The 21,493-nt window shown below is 33.3% G+C and overlaps 3 protein-coding genes and 1 pseudogene across 3 annotated transcripts; 1 reads left to right on the top strand and 3 right to left on the bottom strand.

The window, feature by feature from the left end:
- LOC107635564 (F-box/kelch-repeat protein At3g06240-like) lies at positions 1–1,896 on the bottom strand. The gene is made up of 2 exons (XM_016339060.3): positions 673–1,896; positions 1–408 (listed from the first exon to the last, which is right to left on the bottom strand). The coding sequence occupies exons 1-2, from the start codon at positions 1,853–1,855 to the stop codon at positions 371–373; spliced, it is 1,221 nt and encodes a 406-aa protein (XP_016194546.2). The 5' UTR covers positions 1,856–1,896; the 3' UTR covers positions 1–370.
- A 5,017-nt stretch (positions 1,897–6,913) lies between these two features.
- Positions 6,914–8,143, top strand: LOC148569552 (putative late blight resistance protein homolog R1A-10; annotated as a pseudogene).
- A 995-nt stretch (positions 8,144–9,138) lies between these two features.
- LOC148569553 (F-box protein CPR1-like) lies at positions 9,139–10,832 on the bottom strand. Its single transcript, XM_088484317.1, has one exon. The coding sequence runs from the start codon at positions 10,612–10,614 to the stop codon at positions 9,457–9,459; it is 1,158 nt and encodes a 385-aa protein (XP_088340443.1). The 5' UTR covers positions 10,615–10,832; the 3' UTR covers positions 9,139–9,456.
- Positions 10,833–19,218: 8,386 nt separating this feature from the next.
- Positions 19,219–20,932, bottom strand: LOC107635563 (F-box/kelch-repeat protein At3g23880-like). Its single transcript, XM_016339059.3, has 2 exons — positions 19,733–20,932; positions 19,219–19,463 (listed from the first exon to the last, which is right to left on the bottom strand). The coding sequence occupies exons 1-2, from the start codon at positions 20,878–20,880 to the stop codon at positions 19,421–19,423; spliced, it is 1,191 nt and encodes a 396-aa protein (XP_016194545.1). The 5' UTR covers positions 20,881–20,932; the 3' UTR covers positions 19,219–19,420.
- Between the last annotated feature and the right edge of the window lie 561 nt (positions 20,933–21,493).

Consider the following 21,493-nt stretch of genomic DNA (forward strand, 5'->3'; position numbering starts at 1 on the left):
TTAGCATTGAAAGAACCGAATCTAATGATAGACCAGTCATAGATAATGCAACAAAGGAAATATTGTACAGCGATAAAACATAAAGAGGTAAATCTAAAACTTCAACTGCATACTTAAGCTAAGAAATATTAATTTACTATTATATATAATTAAAAGACATATTGAATTTAACTAGAGGAAACTCAATTGCATTTTCAAATGTTGAGTTTTCCCCAAATATAGTTGGAAGGAAATCATACTTTAAAGCAAAAGAAAAAATGAAAAACAGCACAAGAGTTTTGAGAAACTTCTTTCCAGCTCAACTTGCAAATCCTACACTTCATTTACAACGGAATCAAGTGTCCAAGTTGTTCCCACGTTAGCTCCTAATTCACTTCCCTTGTTTTACCTCTTTGTGATTCTGACAGCCTGCAGAAAAGATCAACCAGTAAAATTCACCACATTAGACATCAAAAAAGAAATAATCCTAATCTCAAGGAACCTCAATGGGAGACGTGACAATGAGAAGCAAGACATGGGTTAATGGACTTCAAATTCACTATCAATGATGAAAACTCACATTTGGTTGCAACTTACTGCATAATCCATACAGCTTATTTGTTTTAAATGAATAATATGCAAGCAAAATTAACAGCAAGAAAATTGTGCAAAGCACACATTACAATTATATACCCTTTTTTCTCTTCTTCTGCTTGATGTTGCTAGGGACAGCCATGAGACAGTCCACATGCACAACGGACCTTATGTGGTTGGGATCACCATAAAGATATTGAACATTAACATGTTTGAGCAGCTCTCCTCTGACATTATATATATAGAACCCTACTTCACCATCTGAAGGATAACATCTTCCAATAATATCCCCATTAGCAGATAAGCACAGAGGCTGAAAGAATCCAAGGGGAATCTCATAGAGGGTCCAAGACGACTGCACTTTATATTCTTTCATCACCCATATCTCAGTTGTAATCTCTTCATAAAAATACAAGGCTAGGCACCCTCCTAGCAGGACAAGACAGGGGTGATATAGGTCTGTTGTTTCTATTGGCACAGATATCTTAGAGAAACTTCTTTCCTTCAGATCAAAGATAAGAATGTCAATACAGTACTCATAAGTAGACCAATGAATAGCCCCGTTACAGAACAACCCCTCAGGTTTCCAATAACCCCAGTACAATGATTTGGGAAGTGCAGCATCAAGACTAATCCATGAATTGCTTCTCAAATAACACAGATCAAAATGGTTTTTGTCGTCTTTATCCTTATATGCTACAACTACTACATAATCATCTTGCGACGCATCATACCCAAAGCCACATAGAAGCGCATCATGGAGAAAGCAGAAGACCTTAACAAGATAATCATAATCTCTATCTCTTGTTGCGGCATTAACCATGTGAGAGTATGAGATTCTTTTGCTGGAATCCGTGAGTGGGTTCCATAGGATAAGAAACTGTGGTTCGTGCTGCAAGAGTACAAACCCTCTGCAGGAACCAAGAAGATGGAAATCAAAAGATGGCTTCTTCATGGAAGGGAGAGAGAGGGCTATTGCATCAACGCCATCATTATCGTCTTGAAGCAGTGCGTCGAGGTCAACTGAGTAAGCGTGAGAATTGTCTTGGAGGAAGAGGCATGTAAGAGAGGGTGCGAGAGAGAGGTCAAGATGGGATTTTGCGAAATTGGGATCGGAAATAAGAGTGTTCCATAGCTTGGAAACGCACCTGACGCACGCAAGGTGTTTGATGGAAACCCTCAGTAAGATTTCCCGTATCAGCTCCAGAGGAAGGAGATCGTTGAAGCTCTTGAGCTTCTTCTTCTTCTCCATGCTCGATTGCTCCATTTCTATTGGTCCCATTGTTTGGGTTTTTGGCAAGGAAGAAGGTTCATATGCACATCCCCTCAATCCGTTTATAAAGACGAGAATTTTCCCGCGTATTCAACTAAGTATCTTTTAAGAAATGGTACAATAAATATTCAGTTTTTTATTACAATAATTTTAAAAAAATTAAAACAAACACATCTAAAAATTATGAATAGATTTAGTCTCTTCTTAAAATTAAATAACATTCAAAATATAAACTAAATAAAATAAAATTTTAAATTTTAAATTTTTGTTTCATATTTAATATATTTAATTATTAATATATTATAATTTAAATACATATCTAAAAATCAAATTATTCAAAATTCAAAATTTTTATTTAAAATTCTAAAATAAACCGTAAACCATCTAATTATTAACTAAACCGTACAAATTAAAACACTAAGAAGCATAGAAGTCAGGTTTGTCCCCATATCGACCAGAGGCCGTACATCGAAAATCCAGAGAAGTCATTCTCCGCTGCCGTTCATCCGCGCTACTTTCCTCTTCCGCGCTCATCCTCGACGCTGCCTTCCTCCTTCTCGGCGCTCATTCACAAAGCCGCATTCCCCTTCGTCAACACTCATTTTCGTCGCCGTTCGTCCGCATCAACGTCGCCGTTCGTCCACGTCGAAAATTTACCTAAGATTTGGATGGGTCTCTGACACCATTATTTTTTTATTATTCTATATAAATTTTTTATTTTTTTTAAATAAAACACTATTACTTTTTTATTATTCTATATAATTTTTTTTTGAAATAAAAATTGAATAAAATGACCTCGAGATTTTCATATATATTGCAATGTTAAATTATTTTTGCATATGTAATTTCTGGATTTTGGAAGTGTTTCAAAAGCATTTTTGGTATAATTTCATAATTTTAGATGTGTTACAATTGTTTTTTTAATGTGTTATAATTTTTAATTGTTTTTTTTTTTACATTTGAATTTTAGATTTATGATTTTGGATGTGTTTCAAAAAATTTTTCGATATAACTTCATAATTTTAGATGTGTTACAATTATTTTTTAATATTTAAATTTAAATTTTAAATTTATGATTTTGGTTTTTGGATGTGTTTCAAAAATATTTTCGGTATAATTTAATAATTTTAGATGTGTTACAATTGAAAAAAAAACTACAATTGAAAATATTTTAGTTGGTGTATATAATTATATTCGACCATTCATCACTAGAAAGTCGAATAAAGAAAAATACCGTGTTACAGAGAACGAAGGAACGTAACAAAAGGAAATAATAACTAACTATGAGGTGGGTAGAAAGTTAGAGAAATTTTAGTTTTAAAATTTTAAATTAATCTTAATTATAAATGTGCATCCTAAAAAATAGGAATATGTTTTAATTAAATAATATCAAAGACTAATTAAAAACTTAATTTTGTTGTACAAGTAGCATTTTCCTTTTATCAAAATGTGGAAGCAATTATGCCAATGAGTAATAGCTCAAATGGCATAGACTCCCCATACTCAATTAAGAGGTTGTGGGTTCGAGTCTCCTATCTTTCAAGTCACCAAAAAAAAATATGGAAGCAATTGATTATTTTTTTGAGTTAAGGTTGATTTTAGTCAAAGTTTTTAACCAATGAAAATAGTCAAACTAAGCAACAATAGTATTGACAATGCAAGTAAAGGTTAATTGAAATAAAAGCTTAGCTTGTTTGCTTTGTTTTAAGACTTCTAAGTTTTAAGTATTGATTAACTAAAGAATTTTTTTTATTATATTTCTAGTATTTTTTTTCTTTTTTCTTTTTCCATGACATCTTATAAATAAAAAATACTAAAACTTTAATCAGAAAATATTTTTACTAACCAAATTTTAATGTTGCTCTAAAAGAAAGTGCATTAAAAAAATAATTTAATATCTCATTGTGAAGTGAAAGTAGGGAAACAAGCAAGCTCTGAACTAGTTGCAAAACATGAGACAATGTTACTCTTTTTTTTTCATCTTCTTATCAGATTCATTAATAGTCAAACTAGAAAAAAAATGTGGATAATGTTGTAGCCTCCCCTGTTTCATGACCCATATCTTTGGTTTCGGCATCATCATTATAAAAATACACGGCTAAACTTCACTTGTCCAAGGGCAAATATCTCCGTGAAGCTCATTTTCTTCAAATCAAATTAAAGTAGCTGCACCATTCCACTTAACAATGTAGGTGAACCGGTAATTCAACTCATTTGACTAACATTTTGCATGGATCATAAGCAAAAAATAATAGTAATGCAAGCTCAGATTGGTTCATAACTATAACATATTAAGTTATTATGCACTACCATAGATAGATGGAACCTTAATACTAGGTAATGAATGCAAGATTGCTTAATCTTGGCGCATAAAATCAGTTAGAAAATGACATATTCACAAACTATTGTCTGAATTAAGCCATCACATTTACAAATCAAATCTAAGATAATACATCAAGATTGATTGACATCATGAAATTGGACTACTAGTGGAGTTCATCACAATGCTAAATCTTAACCCAAAAAAATGGAAGGTTCTTCATGCTCACCTTCCCAACCCAGCATTTCAATCTCAATGGAAATCACGCGTCCCTTCCGAATCTGGAAACTCTAATTGTTGAAGGACATGGTTTTCATGACCTCCCGCATGGATTATGGAAGCTCAAGAAACTGAGACATCTTGAAGGAATGCTATGCATGACGAGTAATAAAATCCCTTAGTAACTGACTAAATAGCAATCTGATCGAGAACATTTTTGTGGTTTAGAAGGAAGAACAGCAACAGCAAAAAAATAGATAGCGAGCTAATCAAGAACAGTTTTGTGATTTCAAGGAAGCAGACAAGCCAAGAAGTGTACATTAAGTACTTAATATATAACAATTTTCAGCATCTAAAATTTTTTTTTCTTTTGGTTGCCATAATTTACTTGCAACACTTAAAATAAATCGCGCTAACAGCAAATAAGATTTAAAAAAAAAGTGTATCTTTCGTGTATGTAATTAGCAAAATAAAACATCTTAAGTTTTGCATAGTAAAATTTACTTCATGCTCAATCTATTATATATTTTGAAAAACAATGCTCCTTAAACCGAATAGTATAAAATTAACTTAGATAATTCTTATAACAGCGTAGGAGTAATTTTTAAGATATAGAATTAAAAATAGTTCTATAAAAAGTCGTAGTTACAAGGATCAACCAAATGAAGGAAAAATAGGAGCAAGCAAGTTTACTAGTCCTTTTTGTTGTGATACTTAGATACAAAACTATTATTTCCAACCAAAAAGAAAAAACTATTTTTAGTGTTCACAACATAGTTTACAATGCAAAACTTGTAACACAATCTTAAAGTTGTAAAAGCCTATGGCTATACACAACTTTTGTACTTTATGTGATATTCTGTTTAGACAATACACCAAGTCACCAATTATTACATTGTTCTACAACCACAAGAAGTCAACAAAGAACAAAAGGCAATTAATTATGTAAGCGCTTTTATATTATAAAAAGAGGGTTTAGTACTAAAAAAACAAAAACCAGTAATTTAAAGATAGATCACTCAAAGATAATGCAGCAAAAGGGAGAAAAAGAATATACACAGATAAAAAATAAATATAAAAAGCAAATGAAAATTTTCAAAAGATATATTGGATTTAACAAGATGCTAAACTCCATTTTGCACTTTTCAAATGTTCTTTCCCGTACATATTTGGATAGAAAATTATAATTCAAAGCAAAATAAAACTTAAATTTCTTGAAGCTTCTTTCCACTCAACTTGTGAATCCTGTGTTTTATTTGCAACGAAATTAGTCACTCATATATACATTGGAACACAAAATATGAAGTTATTTTTACACGGATTATTTTCTCAAAGCTAACCATGATTTTGGCTATTACCTCAGACTTTTGATTTCTAATATCTCTTTCTAACGCTACAAGCAAGAGCTGGAGAAAAGGAAGAAACTTCCTCAGGATGTAGTTGTAGCTCTAGACTGTAGTATGAATAGGTATTTTGTCAATCACAATAATGTAACTTTTGCATAAATAATACATAAAACTATGTACACACATGAATCAGGATATGCAACTTTAGGATAAAGCAAGGTAATGGAGAATGACTAAAATAATCTCCATTTATGTGACTTTAGAATTTTAACATTGGCAAAAGCTTTTCTATCAAGCACTGTGTTTTTTCACCTATGCTTTCTCGGTTCATTGAGTCAGAGCTCACTGGTTGAATAACTATGCTATCACAATTGTAAGATCCACTAAAAATTGGTCTCATGATGCAGAATCTTGCTCCTCACATTTCATATATGATGTTTTTCTCAGCTTTAGAGGCTTCACCCAATACGGATTCACAGATCGCCTCTATCATGCTCTGTGTGAGAGAGGAATCACCACCTTCAGAGATGATGAGAACCTCAGAGTTGGTGATAGAATCAGAGATACTCTTCTTGAAGCAATTGAAAGATCCAGGTATCACCTAACTGAAAACTGAAAATAACTAACTGCTTACATCATCATCACCTAACTACTAACTAGTTTAACTAACTAATTGATTTACTCGTGGATCATAATAACAGGATATCTATTGCTGTGCTGTGTAAGGACTATGCTTCTTCCACATGGTGTTTGGATGAACTAGTACAGATCATGAAGTGCTGGAATAATGGAAAACATCAACCAGTTTTGCCAATCTTTTATCAAGTGGAACCATCAGATGTGAGGCGCCAGAGGAACCAATATGAAAAAAACATGATGAAGCATGAAGACAGATATGGCAAAGACTCCCATCATATAAAAGCATGGACGTTGGCTTTGCATCAAGTGGCAGATCTAAGCGGAGTGACTTGTAAAGTGAAGAGGTGAGTAACCTTTTAGTTCATGAAGTCACCTTAATGTTTTAGTGTTAACTTCTGTTTTCACAGCTTCTTTACAAGATTTCGAGCATTTATAGCAACTTTGCTTCATTTTTTTTATGGTGTATGTATATATATCTTTATATAAATTTGAGTACATATTGAAGAGGTATGTATTTCTTGCAGCTATGAAAGTGAGATTATAAAGAAAATTGTTGAAGAGGTCTCAGAGAAGCTTCCTCTTGAACCACTATACATTAAGCATCCAATTGGTTTTGATTCTCACTTTGAAGTAGTGGAATCTCTTTGGATCTGACAATACCATTTGCATGCTGGTCATTTATGGAGATGGTAACAAGACCACATTTGTTGGAGAGTTGTTTAACAAGTTCAGGCTTCAATTTGAAGCTGCGAGTTTTCTTGACAAAGTATCTGAAAAATCAGTGAGAAGTGCCGATGGTCTAGAAAATCTCCAAGAAACACTTTTGTATGAAATGGGTGTGCATAAAAAGCTTAAGTTGGGAAGCACATTAACAGGATCTTCTGATATAAAACAAAATCTTCGCAATAAAAGAGTCCTTCTGATTCTCGACGATGTTGATAGTACAGAACAGTGGTTTTGTCCTGGTAGTAGAATTATTATAACAACAAGAGATGCCAATTTCCTAAATAATCAAGTGTTAAATGGATTCAAGATTGAGAAATATTGCATTAATGAAGGTGAATTTGAAGGAATGGAAGGTGCTAGATCAAATCAGAAACGAGATATGGTCGTCCAGGAAGATATGGTGGGCTTTGTGAATATCTTCAACCATATAAATAAGCAATTGAAAGAAAATGAGTCATGTCTTAATGTTATCTCCATAATAGGCATGGGTGGTTTGGGTAAGACTACCCTTGCTAAAAAAATTTACAATGATAATGAGGTGGAGAAGTTGTTCTCTTATTATGTATGGATCACTGTTTCTATGCACTACAAAGCCAGGGAATTTCTTCGAATCCTTCTCAATGGTTGCAACTTGTCCAAGTCTACTTAAAGGAGAAGAAGGTAAAAGAATACTTAAAGGAGAAGAAGTATTTGATAGTGCTTGATGACTTCTGGGAACCTAAAGTTTGGGATGAAGTACAATGTTTATTTCCGGATAACAAAAATGGCAGTGCAATATTAATAACCAGTCGTAATGATGAGGTGGCAAATTATACAGAATCAAAGTCCCTCTCCCTTCCATTCCTTGATAAGGATGAAAGTTGGAAACTATTTTGCAAGAAGGTCTTTAGGGGAGGAGAGTGCCCATCTGTTCTAGAATCAATTGGTAGATCAATGGTTGAAAAATGTAGCAGCTTACCACTTGCTATTATCACCTTGGCCAGGGTGGTTGCGAAGAAGAAGCAACTGACAGTTGAGTGGATGAGAATCATGCGCAATGTCATTTAGTATCTTGCTAAAGATAACAGTAGAGTCACTGAGGTTTTGAAGCTTAGTTATAACAGCTTGCCTCATCGATTAAAAACATGTTTTCTATACTTTGAGATGTTTCCCGAAGACTATGCAATTCCTGTGAAACGATTAATACTATTATGGACTGCTGAAGGGTTGATACAGCCACCAAAAACAGGAATATTAGATGAACCAGAAGTAGAAGATATTGCTGAAGAGCACTTGAATGAGTTGGTGGATCGCAGCTTGGTGGTGGTGGCAAAAAGAAGGAGTGATAGAGGGGTCAAAAGCTGCCGGATTCATGATCTGCTTCTTGATCTTTGCATATCAGAGAGTAGAGCTGAAAAAGGTATATGCACGGTGAAAGACATTAGATCCCTTGGCAATGTCAAATCCTGTAGATTGTCCCTTCGAGACACCGATTGGGATTCATTTAAGCAGTATGATCACTCCTGCATCCATTCTTTAATGTGCTTTAGGGAGAATTGCATTCCAAGACGGCAAAATCTTGATCGAATGGGTTTCGATTCAGCTCGCATTTCGGACTTTGGATGTAATGATTATGTAATATCATCAATGGCACAGGATTTGAGTATGTTCATCCATTTAAGATACTTGAGACTAAATCGGGGTGCACACTGCCCAACAGAGGATCATCCTGATCCAATCTGCACCCTTCCGAACCTAGAAACTCTAATTGTTGAAGAACATTTCCACTGTTATAAACTCCCGCATGGAATATGGAGGCTCAAGAACTGTCGTGAACTTCTTCCATTTGGCATATAGCATACCTATAACTTCAGTTCTTGGTTAATTACCAATACCTTTTTGCCCAAGGGTTTTATCAGTCACATATTTATTACTAGTATGACATTAAGATAAATCTTGAGTTTTACTTCATTGTGATGTGCCTAACATTATAAAGATATACATCGGCTAAAAATTATTTATGGTGTTGTCAAAGCTAACATCGAACTGAGTATACAAGTATACAATCAATGAGAAAAGTATATTTATCTATAGGAATCAGCATAATAACGAAGCATATATAAGATTTTCATGGTAGAGGTTACAAGCTTTAGAACTGAAAAAGAGCTAAACCCTAAAACCTCACCACAAGACTAGACTTTAGAAAGCAAGACACTGATTAATAATCCCCCAAGCATCTGATACATCAAGTTTCACCATGAATAGTCAAAATTCACATCTGAATGCAACTTGATGCACATGCATCTTGCTCATCACTTTACATTAATCACAAAACAATAAAAACTAGCAGGGATAATGTGGTGCAACGCATAGCAGAAGAGTTAAATAACATTATTGTTCTTCTTATCCTTATGCTTACTATCACTAGGGAGCAGCAAGAGACTCTCTGTATATACAAGGTAACTTCCATATTTGTAAATATCGTGTGGAAGATGAGCAGGACATGTAAAATGTTGGAGTAGCTCTCCTCTGATATTATATTTGGCAAACTTTAATGGTCCAGCAAGAATAGAATCTAGTGCAATAATGTCACTACCATTGGATAAGCATAGAGGCTCAAACTCTAAACAAGGAATGACATACAAAGTCCAAGATGAGTGCACTCTGTATTCTTTCATCACCCATATGTGTGTGTTACCTTCAACATAGTCCTGAAAATACAAGGCTAGGCACCCTCCTAGTATGACAAATGTGGCAGGACCACCCATTATGAGTTGTTCAGGCAAAGACATCTTTGAGAAACTTCTTTCCTTCAAATCAAATATAAGAAGACCTTCACTATAATGTTTGAGAGAGTAAGGCAACCAATGAATAGAGCCATTCAAGAACAACCCCTCAGATTCCCACAAACAAAAACCGAATCGTTTGGGGAGTGCAGCATCAAGATTAATCCATGAATTGGTTCTCAAGGACAAGCAATCTAAGAGTTGGCAGTTACTATCCTTCCAAGCTACAACAACTAAGTAGTCATCCCGTGTCGCATCGTAACCAAAACCATACAGAATCGCGTTACCGGGAAAATAAAAGTACCTGCCCTTACTACGATGAAGAATATTTAACCAAGAGTAAGATAATCTTTTGCTGAATCCGGTGAGTGGGTTCCATACTACAAAAAAGTGTGGCTCTTGGTGTAAGAGAACAAACCCTCTGCAGGATCCCATTACACGAAACTTAGAAGGTGGCTGCTTCTTGAAAGGAAAAGATACCTCTTTTACTTGGTAATTGTCGCCATTAAATACTTTTTCAACGTGAACAAGGTAAGACTTCGTGGAGACTTTTCTGTAGACGCACGCATGGGTGGGTGCGAGAGAGAGGTGAAGATGCGATTCCGCGAAGCCTGGATCGGAAATGAGAGAGTGCCAAAGCTTCGAAACGCACTTGAGGCGGCCGAGATGTTTGACCGGAATCCTCAGTAAGATTATGTGAATCAGGTCAAGAGGGAGGATGTCGTGAATGCTCTTCTGCTTGTTCTCCTCCATGATCGATCACTCTTCAGCTTTGTTCTTTTGTTAGGGTTTCTGCGTTGGTACAACACGGGATTTGAATCTCCTTCTGAACACGGGATTATTAGATAAACTTATAAAGCATTAACCCCAAATTGTTATGTGGAAACTCAGATGCATGCACCTAGTTTTCATCTTTGTAAATTTATGGGTATATAAAGAGTTTTTTAATTTTGATATGGAGTGATTGTTGGTGTATAATATGGTTATGAAAGTATATGATGTTTTATCGGATTGTGATGTTTATGCAGAACCAATTAGACGGGCCGATTCAAAGGACTGTAATCGGACGGTCCGATTACAGTAATCGGACATTACACACGTACTGCTTGACTGCTTTCACGTGGTGCGCATGCAGCTGCTTCTATGGTTGGCTTCATTGCATTTATATTCCATTCGAATGTCATCTTCGTACTGCTTCCACGTGGTGCGCTGGATCTATATAGCTGCTTCTATGGTTGGTTTCATTGCATCTATATCTCATTCGAGTGTCACCTTTGTACTGCTTCCACGTGGTGCGCTGGATCTATATCTCATTCGAGTGTCACCTTGGTACTGCTTCCACGTGGTGCGCTGCATCTATATCTCATTTGCTTCTATGGTTGGCTTCGTTGCATCTATATCTCACGAGTGTCACCTTCGTACTGCTTCCACGTGGTGCGCTGCATCTATATCTCATTTGATCTCATTTGAGTGTCACTTTTGTGCTGCTTCCACGTGGTGCGCATGCAGCTGCTTCCGTAGTTGGATTCGTTGCATCTATATCCTATTCAAGTGTCATCCTCCCTCTCTGTGTAAAGAAATCAGACGATCCGATTTCTTTCTCCTTAAACATGGTATACTTTATATCACTCTAAAACTCCATAACCCCAGCGTAACTCACATGTGTAAATCATATAAAAAAAAATAGCCTAGTAATAAAAGTTTGATTTTTAAATATTTAATTACTCTATTTGTCTTTGCTTTTAATTTTGTAATTATGTATTTGTGAAGGAAAAAAAGGAAAAGTCTAGGGGGCCAGCAATTTTATCAAATTCTGGCCAGCATGTAACCATCAAAGAAGAGTGAGCCATTGGATGAAATCTCACATTAATCTCACACCATTAAAAGCTTCATTGATGGCTTTTTGATGGTTATAAATCGCAAAAGTTGCTGGCCCCCTAGCATTCCTCAGAAAAAAATAGTAGAGTTAACGAAATATTTTTTTACAAATTGAAAACACTCACAAGGAAGAATCTAATGAGATCTTTGAACACATATTTTTTAGAAGGAATATTCTAATAATTTTAATGCTTTTGATACAGAAAAGACCTATATAAAGATCCAATTGAAAGGAAACAAATATAATAACCAAATTGCGAATTCGATAAACATAAAGATCAATAGAGTAATTAAACTTTTTTTTTAAATATAAAATAACAATAATCATATTATGTGTATACTAAATAATCTGTCACAAATCTGAGCTTCATTTAAGAGTCTAACCAATGAGTTGCTGGCGAGTGAGCTGATCACTCGACCAAATCAATTTGGTTAAAAAAAATATATGTATTTATAGACAAATATATAACAATTAATTTAGTGACTATCTTTTGTGGGTGGTGGTAACACTGCAGGTGGAAGTTCTATTCGTTCCCTGTCTAACTGGAACCGAACGAGAACGCCAAGCAAGAGTAGAAGATCGGGACCGTCAGAATGGTGCGGTTGTGGCTGCTGGCCGGTTTTCAGATGATCTGGCACAAATTCAAATCCAAACAAATCATTTTATGGTTGCCCCAATTATAATGTGGGTTAGAAAAATTACTTGTGTTGTTATAATTTTCCTTACCTCATTGTTCTTCTATTGTTCTTGTTTGAAGTTTGATCGTTTCTTAGTTACAGACAAGTGAGAAGAGATGTGTGAACTTTTTGTTTAGGCAGATTCTGGAAATGATGAACAAGTTGATAAGACAGAATCTTGTGGTGCTGATTATGAAGTGAAGGTGAACTTTGATTGGAGGCTTCGGAGGTTGGAGAAAGATGTCCAGATACAAAAAGTGATTACCCATTTGTTAGTGTTAGTTGTATCTGTATTGATCGTGTTGGTGGTTATCCTGTATTGTAAATGACGAAAAAGTTGGTGGTAGATTTCCTGTGAACAATAGATGTAAAAAAAATCTCCTGTTGATGGAATGAAAATGTTGTTTACTATGAAATTATTGTTATTTATGTTTATTCATGGAATGAACCAAAATCAGTAAATGATGAAGAAGGCAATAAAAGTGATTGAAAAACCACAAAGCATAGTGTATTAAGATAAATTCCATTGTTTGGTAAAAAAAATAGCAAATGACAAAGATAAAAGGCAGTCAAAGAACATGAAGCTGCTATGAGTAGTTTTCTCAAAAGTAAGACAACACAAAAGAAGCATAAAGGATCACAATTCACCGTCTAGTCATTGCCTATTGGAAAAGCCTAATTACACAAAATAGAACCCCTATACAGATTTATCTAAAGTCTTCAATTCTTCTTTTTTGGAGGCTTAAACCTTAGAGTTGGGATGAACTTCATCAAATTGGCAAATTTTGTTGATGTTGCTAAAGACGCACCCTGCAAGGGATTCACTGTTGGAAAGGTTGCCGGTAGAGAGGATTTTCTTTTTGGTGACAGTTTTCAAAGGCTTTTTCATACCAGGATCCTATATGAAAAAAAGTTGACATTAAATATAATTGAGTAGTTCACTTAAATCATGAAAGCATAAATATATAAATATTAAGCTACCTGTTGATAATCTTCTGCCTCAGAAGCTGTTGGCTGAGATATCTCGATCTCTACAAGTTGTGAAACGGGGTTGCTTTCCCCATCACCTTGGTCACCATCATCTTGGGGCTGCTCAACTTGCTGCTTAGGCGCAGGATGTCCTTCATCTTTTTTCTTCTTCTCAGCCGCTTCGACAGCAGCGGCAACATCAGCCACCCTCTTCTTTTTGAAGACCCTCTTTGTATGCCCCTTTTCACCACAGAAGTTGCAGGTAAAGGTCTCTAACTACAATTTTAGATGTACACCGTTTTCACTGTTACTCAACAATTTTAGATCAACTTTAGGCTTTTTAGTTCCTAATCACTCTTCTCATCTGCATCCATCCTCCTCTTCATCTTAAGTTTTCCAGGTTTTGTCTTGGTTTGGAGTCCTTAACACTGGTGGTGGCTGTGTGACTTTAGATATGGTGTGAACTTTGGTTTTGGCGTGTGATGGTTGTGTTTGCTGTAGAGATGTCTTGTTTTTGTTGGGGCTGAATTTGCAAGAACCATTGGGTACGGAATTCCCTGTAGGAGCAACTATGAGTGCACTAATCTCATTGAGTGGAGGACTCACATCAGCATCTGTAGTAGTATTATACCCCTCTCCACCATCATCATCCAGAAATACAACTGTTATCTTCCTCTAACTCCTCCGGCACTTACACTCCATGCTCAAAATACACATCAATCACCCCCGTCATTTTTCCTAGCACAATTCACCATCTCTTTTATATTTTTGTCACTGCTTACGTTTCTCAACCCATTATCCAAGCATTTTCTAGGAACATGCCACTAGCAATGCTTTATGTTATTGTACCCAAGCTCCTTATGGTAGTTCCATATGAAGAAAACATCTAGAGTATCAGTGTCTAGATCACTTAAACAGGCTTTGTTATCCGGAGAATATACCATAATCCCTTCTACATTTTTTTTGAAGTCACCCCCATATGATGAAACATGATGTCCAACCTCTCTTCCATCTGCAAGAAATTCAAAATTTTCACTTAATACAAGCATATTTTGTTGGCCTATTAATGCATAATAAAAAAATACAAAATCAATACCACAACAACACATATTTTTTCAATTCTACATATATCATTTATCATATCCTGTTTCATCCGTATTTTATTCGAGTAAAATAGAGCAATCCTACAAAACCCCAACCAACCTTCAAACCCTAGACACTACAATGACAACAAAACGAGTAAACCTCAACCACACTAACAACTTGCATATCATCAACCAACACTGTATTGAAAATTCAAGGAAAAAAAAAGAAGGTTACCTTGAGTCTGATCACAATGTCAAAACCTTGTATTTCTGATGGAGGAGGGGAACAACGAAAAGAACCTTCAATCAGATTACTTCTTCTCTCAACTTTTTCAACCCAGCAAATACAACTCTACCGTAATGCCATTGATGAAGATGAAGTGAGAGGGTGGAAGAAGAAGAGACGAGTGAAGTGTTTGTATTGGAGAGAAAACAGTTTTTCATGTTAAATAATATATAAATGTCGTCAGTTTTTGCACTCAAGGGTGCCAAACCAAAACGACGACGTTTTGGAGCCCTCCAACGTGGCAAAACATCACTACATCAGCGCTTTGGCGATGACTCATCACCAGAAATATGTCCAGGGATCACTATGAGTGCTCGGAGCTCTATCTGAAAGACTACAACGAAAAATTTTGGGTCTTGAGAACTGCATTGGGTATTTACGCGAATCTCAAGGACGACTATGTGGATTTACTCCAATATTGAGCAAGAAAATTAAGAAACACTAGAAAAAGAAAACACTAGTAGGAAGAATATTTTTTTACTCAAACATTATAAATGACTCATATACAAACTCCCATTATAAACTTTATAATTTTTATCTTTATTTATAGTCATTCACATCTTCAACGAATAATTAGAATTAAGGACCCGTTTGGAAAATTCTAGAAGTAATTTTTTTTTTTACTTTTGACTTATGAAAAATGGTAGTATTAATGTCTGGTGCAATTTTCAAAGCCAAATTGTAACTTTCTAAGAAGCTATTTAGGAGCTTATAGAGAAGTTAAAAAAAATGAATTCTCTCATAATACTTATACTTTTCATCACATTTCTATAAAATAAGCACTTTTAGAGTTAAAAATCCAAACACAAAATAACTTATTTATAAGTTACTTTTAACAGAGTCATTTATTGTTTAAGTTATTTTATCAAAAGGAACTTAATTAAGTTGGTTACCCAAACTGGACCTAAATCTAATTAAGGGTTTAGATTAAGTATCTAAATTTTTATTATAAATATCTAATTATAAAATTTTTTTAAATATTTTTTGATTATTTTACCATACTTTTGGTATTTTTATATATATTCACACTCTTTTAAAATAATCTATCACTTTTTAGAGTCTTTTAGAATAATTTAAAGTCTTTCAAAACTTTTTAAAGTATTCTAAAATATTTTAAAACCATTCAAAACATTTTCAAATGCTCTAAAATATTATACAAACACCATTAAATATAACATTTTAAAATTGACCGTGAGATAGAGCTAAAATGTACACGACAATTTTGCCCTTAAAGAAAAAACAGAAGATTTGATTTTTTTTTGTTACAATAGGAGATTTGAATTTGCTTTTGAACACAAGGGTTTATTAATTGGATAAACCACCAAAAATATATTTGTTTATAAAAATACACTCAAATTTTGTTATTAATAAAAATATCCTCAAATAATTTAAAAATGCAACAAAATACTAACATTAAATACATATTCTCAAAAGATATTTTACAGGTTGAATTTTGATGTTTTGCTAGCATGATTAAGAAAATAATATATTTTTATCCTTAAAATTTGGTGAATTTTACTAAGTATATATATATTTTTGTCAACAACCAATAATTTTAAAAAATGATAAAAAATATATAATTCGCAAAAAATTACCAAATTTTAAGAATAAGAATATCTCATTTTTTTAATCATACTTGCAAAAAACCACATCAAAGTTCAATCTTTAAGACATTTTTTGAGAAATACATATTTAATATTCGATATTTTTGTAGCGTTTTAAAATTATTTGAGGACATTTTTGTCGATAAAAAAATTTGGGTGCATTTTGTCAACAACAAAATTATTCGAGTATATTTTTGACAGTTTACCTTATTATTTTATTAGTTAAACTTAGCAAGTAAACCCCAAAATGTTATTTTTGTAAATTTATGTGTAATATCTAATAATAAAAAGATTGTTTTTAAGAATATAAAAGTGAGAAATTAGTCTCTAATTTTTTTAAACTGTTATATTAGATATATTATTTTTTAAAATAATAAAATAACAATAATTATGCTACATGTAAACTAAAAATTAGTTATCAAATCAGCTAATTGTATAAAATATATGTCAAAATATAAAATAAAAATAAAAAATAAGTTAAATAATATATGTATTTAAACACAAATACATAGTAATTAATTTTTTATATGAATTTTTCATTTTTGTAATAGATTATTTTTTATTAATAAAATGTGTAAAATATGAAAATAATATGTATAAAAATATACATTATATGATAAATGATTTAATAGTTAATTGTAGGAATAAAGGCCCAATTTGATCCTTATCCATTTTGACGAAGGACAAGAGCCTTGTTTAAAAAAGAAAAAAAAGAGACATTTCGGGTCTCAACTTTTTTATTTTAGGATAATACAATTTTTCTATTAAAAATATATTAAATAATAAGAAAAATTAGTTTTGTGGGAGTTTTATTTTTATTTTGTGGGAGTTTTAAACTCGCATAAACTATTAATAAGTTTATTTTTGAAAAATTCTTTTATCGGTGGTGGTTAAGTGGAGAAAGACCATTACTTGAAATGATATTGCAGAAAAAAAAATAATTGCACTACGAAAGTCTTTTAAAGGAAAAAAAATAGCATCGAACAAGAAATGAAATTAGATAACATTAATGTTGATGATATTTGTATTGATGATGGTAATAGTAGAGGAGATAACGATGGTGATAAATTCTAGTCACACAATAAAAAAAATAGAGGTAGAAGTGATAATAATGAGAATGAAGAAGATAGTGGTAATAGTGATCATAATTGGTTATATTGTTGAAAAGAATTTTGCGGGATTTAAAGCCCCACAAATTACAAATAAAACTCTCACAAAACTAACTTTTGTTACTATTTAACCGATATTTTATCAAAGAAATCACATTATCCTAAAATAAAAAGTTAAGTAATTGTAGACAAAGGCTGGATTGAGTCTTTACTCCTAATGGTAGCATTGAGTTATTGACCCAGCATACGATACCATGCAATGACTACTTACTAGTGTTAGACCTATACAACTAAATAAAAAACTACCGAAGTAGCCAAAAATAAGATACTCCTATGTCTAGGTTGCTGAGATATGCAGGCAAAATTACCAGCCAAAATAAGTGCATTTGAGAATAACTATAGTTGTTCATATTGAAATTTCTGGTTATGTTGCAGTTAAGTGATTTTGTAATGGTGGTAGATGTGGCTTTTTTTTTTTTTTTTTATCTTGCTGCAAGTTTTTTCTCTGTCTTTTGCTGCATCGAGTAAAGTATTAGGTCATCAAAATTGTGTATTCTTGATCAATCTAAACTCTAAAATATATAAAATACACCTATGTTTCAAAGGATTCCTCTATGTTACACTTTGGACAAAGTATTAAACAGTGTGAATTTAAAACATTCCTATGTGGTTAGCTTTTTCTGGACACTACCCTAAGTTTCAAAGTGAAATGAAGGAACATGAATAACAAATAAACAAAACAAGCAAAAACGTATTCATTGAGCACTTATACATGAATGGGACCGTGCTTTACGTTCACCCCCAAAATTTTGTTAGTCGCTTTCTATGGAAGAAAGGTGAAGATAAAACGCATGTTAAATTAAAGAAGCCAATAAAGTGTACATTAAGCACTTAGCAGCATAGTCCGAGATATTATTCTTCTCGGACATTTCAGCATTCATCACCTCATCTCCAGCTCTTCAACACCAGAATAACTTGCTTGACTTTTTCATCATAATATGGAGCCCTTAAACTAGATATAACAATGATAGCTCAATGCTGTTGATCCATATAATCTTAAATGACCAAGAAAAAAAATTGAAGAATCAAATATAAAATTATGCCTACTTAAGAAAGGTATATTTAACATTCTAGTCTTAAACATTTATTTGTATCTAGATCTGCTCATAAATCCCTTTTTTTTTCTTTTAATTTCAGAGTGCAATAGCTTTCATCTTTTGTTACACATTCAGAAACGGGTTAAAAGAAAATGGAAGCTAGCAAGTTATGTCTTCATTTTGCTACGATACTTCTAGAGATCTAGGAAAAACAGGGCAAAGAAGAACAAAGAGACACAAGACTGTTAGGAAGTACCTAACAAAATAACGTTGAAAGTCATACATAAAAATGTAAAATTTACACCACCATAGCAACTATATCAACATGCTACAACGTTTCATTACCGATACAACAAAATATAAGATGAAAACAGAAAACTTAACGTGGTTCAATTAACCTACCATGATAGAAAGTCCTAGCTACGAGCACATATTCTATGAACAATTAAGAATTCAAGTGGCTAATACAAAGATCCTAACTGTAATCCCAACAAACAAAATACTGAAATACTTACTACTAAGACCAAACTGAATTGACAAATTAACAATTTGTTTACATGTTAAATCTCATATTGATGTGTGATATTCTGTGTAGACATGATAATGCAACCAAGGAAATATTGAAAAAGATAAAGCATTTAATATAACAGATTGGATTCAACTAGAGGAAGCTATATATATATTTGCACTTTCAAATGTTCCAGTTTTTCACATTCATAGTTGGAAGGAAAATCATAATTTAAAGCAAAGCCAAAATAAAATAAAATTCTCTAGAAGCTTCTTCCAGCTCAATTTGTCAATCCTACACTATTTACAACAGAATTAAGTGTCTTTGTCGTGCAGTCATTCTCTTCTAATTCTCTTTCCTTGTTTGACATCTTTCTGAATCTGATGGCCTACAGAAAAGATCACCATTGCATTATACATGAAAAACGAATAAAAGTTAAAATCCCTCACCACAAGACTAGGCTTTAGGAGGCAAGACAGTGTGATCAATGATTTCCTAAGTATTGATAAATTCCAATTTCACCATCCATAGACAAAAGTGGCATTTGATTGGAACTTGATGCATAATGCATATTACTCATTACTTATTCATTAGTCACAATGCAATGAAAACTAACAGGAATAGCTTGGTGCAAAGCATAGGAGAATAGTTACATACCGATTATCCTTATCCTTAATGTCAGTAGGGAGTGGCAAGAGACTCTCTGTATACACAGTAGAGGTTTCACGGAAGGGAAACTGACAAGGAAGTTTTTTAATATGCTCGAGGAGGTCTCCTCTGACATTATATATGAAGCACCCTACTTTACGAGAGAAAATAGAAGCTGTTCCAATAATATCACCATTACTGGATAAGCACAAAGGCTGGAAGTTTCCACAAGGAATCTGATAGAGAGTCCAAGATGAATGCACTTTATATTCTTTCATCACCCATATGTGAGTGTTATAGCAGTAGCTATCATTATTGAGATAATACTTATTGAGATAATACAAGGCTAGGCAGCCTCCTAGTAAGGCGAGACTTGAATAGTAGCATTCACTCATTGCAGGTTGTTCCGGGGCAGATATCATTGAGAAAGTCCTCTCCTTCAGATCAAAGATAAGAATAGCATCCCTGTAAGATTTAAGAGACGAAGGCAGCCAATGAATAGCACCATTCAAGAGCAATCCATGAGGTTGCCACTCCATAAGACCCGATGATTTGGGGAGTGCAGCATCAAGATTAATCCATGAATTGGTTCTCAAGGAAAAGCAATCAAAGTGATAATGGTCATCCTTATCCTGCCAAGCTATAACAACTAAGTAGTCATCCCGTGAAACATCATAACCAAATCCATAGAGATGGAACTTCTTGGGAAGGCTAACGCCCTTGTGCTTACGACGAGAACCAATATGAGAGTAGGATAGTCTTTTATTGGATCCAGTCAGTGGGTTCCATACCACAAGAAAATTTAGGTTTCCATGTAAGAGAACATAGCCTCTGCACGATCCCAGGACCTTAAAATCACAAACTAAGTTTTTATTCTTGAAAGGGGGATACACCTTTTTTATGCGCGATGCATCATTGTCGTCAATAAATAGTGCCCAGTAAGCCTGAGTGTAGTTTATTGTGAAGATGAATGCTTTGGTGGCTGCGGGAGAGTACTGAAAATGCAATTCCGCAAAATGTGGATCGGAAATAAGAGAATACCAGAGCTTCGAAACGCACTTGAGGCGAACGAGATGTTTGGCCGGCACTCTCAGAAAGATTGTGTGAATCAGGTCATGAGGGAGGATGTCGTGAATGCTCTTCTGCTTCTTCTCCATGCTCGACGCCTCTTTGGCTTTGTTCTTCTATTTAGGTTAAAACTTAAAACACGGGATTATTAGTTAAAACTTAAGGTATTAAATAGTTATTTCGGTGCCATTATTTTAATAAGAAAATTTTTTTAATAAAAAAATATATTTTTTCATTTTTTAACATATTTGATAAATTTTTAGTAGTAAAAATAAAAATACTAGAAAAATTAAAAAAATATCTTTTTTGAGAAGCTGTAATTTATATCTTTTTTAAAAGATATTTTTTTTAAAAAAGATGTTTTTTATATAATAAATAAACAAAAAAATACTTTTATATTATTATTCCCAAATATAATTGATAGATAAAAATATCTTTTTACATGAGATATCCAAATATAAAATTACTTTTATTTTTTCATAAGATATTTTAAAAAAACATAACTAAAAAAAGATCTTTTTTAAAAACTCACCCAAACAAGTTCTAACCCCAAATTGTTATTTTGTAAATTTATGGATAATAATAAAAAAATTGGTTTTTTAGGATATAAAAGTGAGAAATTAGTCTCTCATTTTTTAAACTTTTATATTAGATATATTGCTTTTCAAAAACAATAATAAGTATATTATGTATATACTAAAT

Source organism: Arachis ipaensis, chromosome B4 (genome assembly GCF_059453495.1).
Source record: "Arachis ipaensis isolate K30076 ecotype BB chromosome B4, ASM5945349v1, whole genome shotgun sequence".
Taxonomy (NCBI): domain Eukaryota; kingdom Viridiplantae; phylum Streptophyta; class Magnoliopsida; order Fabales; family Fabaceae; genus Arachis; species Arachis ipaensis.

Bases quoted from the DNA above. Each gene is read 5' to 3' on its own strand.
- LOC148569553 (XM_088484317.1), bottom strand. From the start codon at position 10,614: ATGGAGGAGAACAAGCAGAAGAGCATTCACGACATCCTCCCTCTTGAC.
- LOC107635563 (XM_016339059.3), bottom strand. From the start codon at position 20,880: ATGGAGAAGAAGCAGAAGAGCATTCACGACATCCTCCCTCATGACCTG. The intron at 19,464-19,732 runs GTATGTAACTAT...TCTTTTCTGTAG, and splicing joins ATTAAGGATAAGGATAATCG to GCCATCAGATTCAGAAAGAT.
- LOC107635564 (XM_016339060.3), bottom strand. From the start codon at position 1,855: ATGGGACCAATAGAAATGGAGCAATCGAGCATGGAGAAGAAGAAGAAG. The intron at 409-672 runs GTATATAATTGT...TCTTTTCTGCAG, and splicing joins GCAGAAGAAGAGAAAAAAGG to GCTGTCAGAATCACAAAGAG.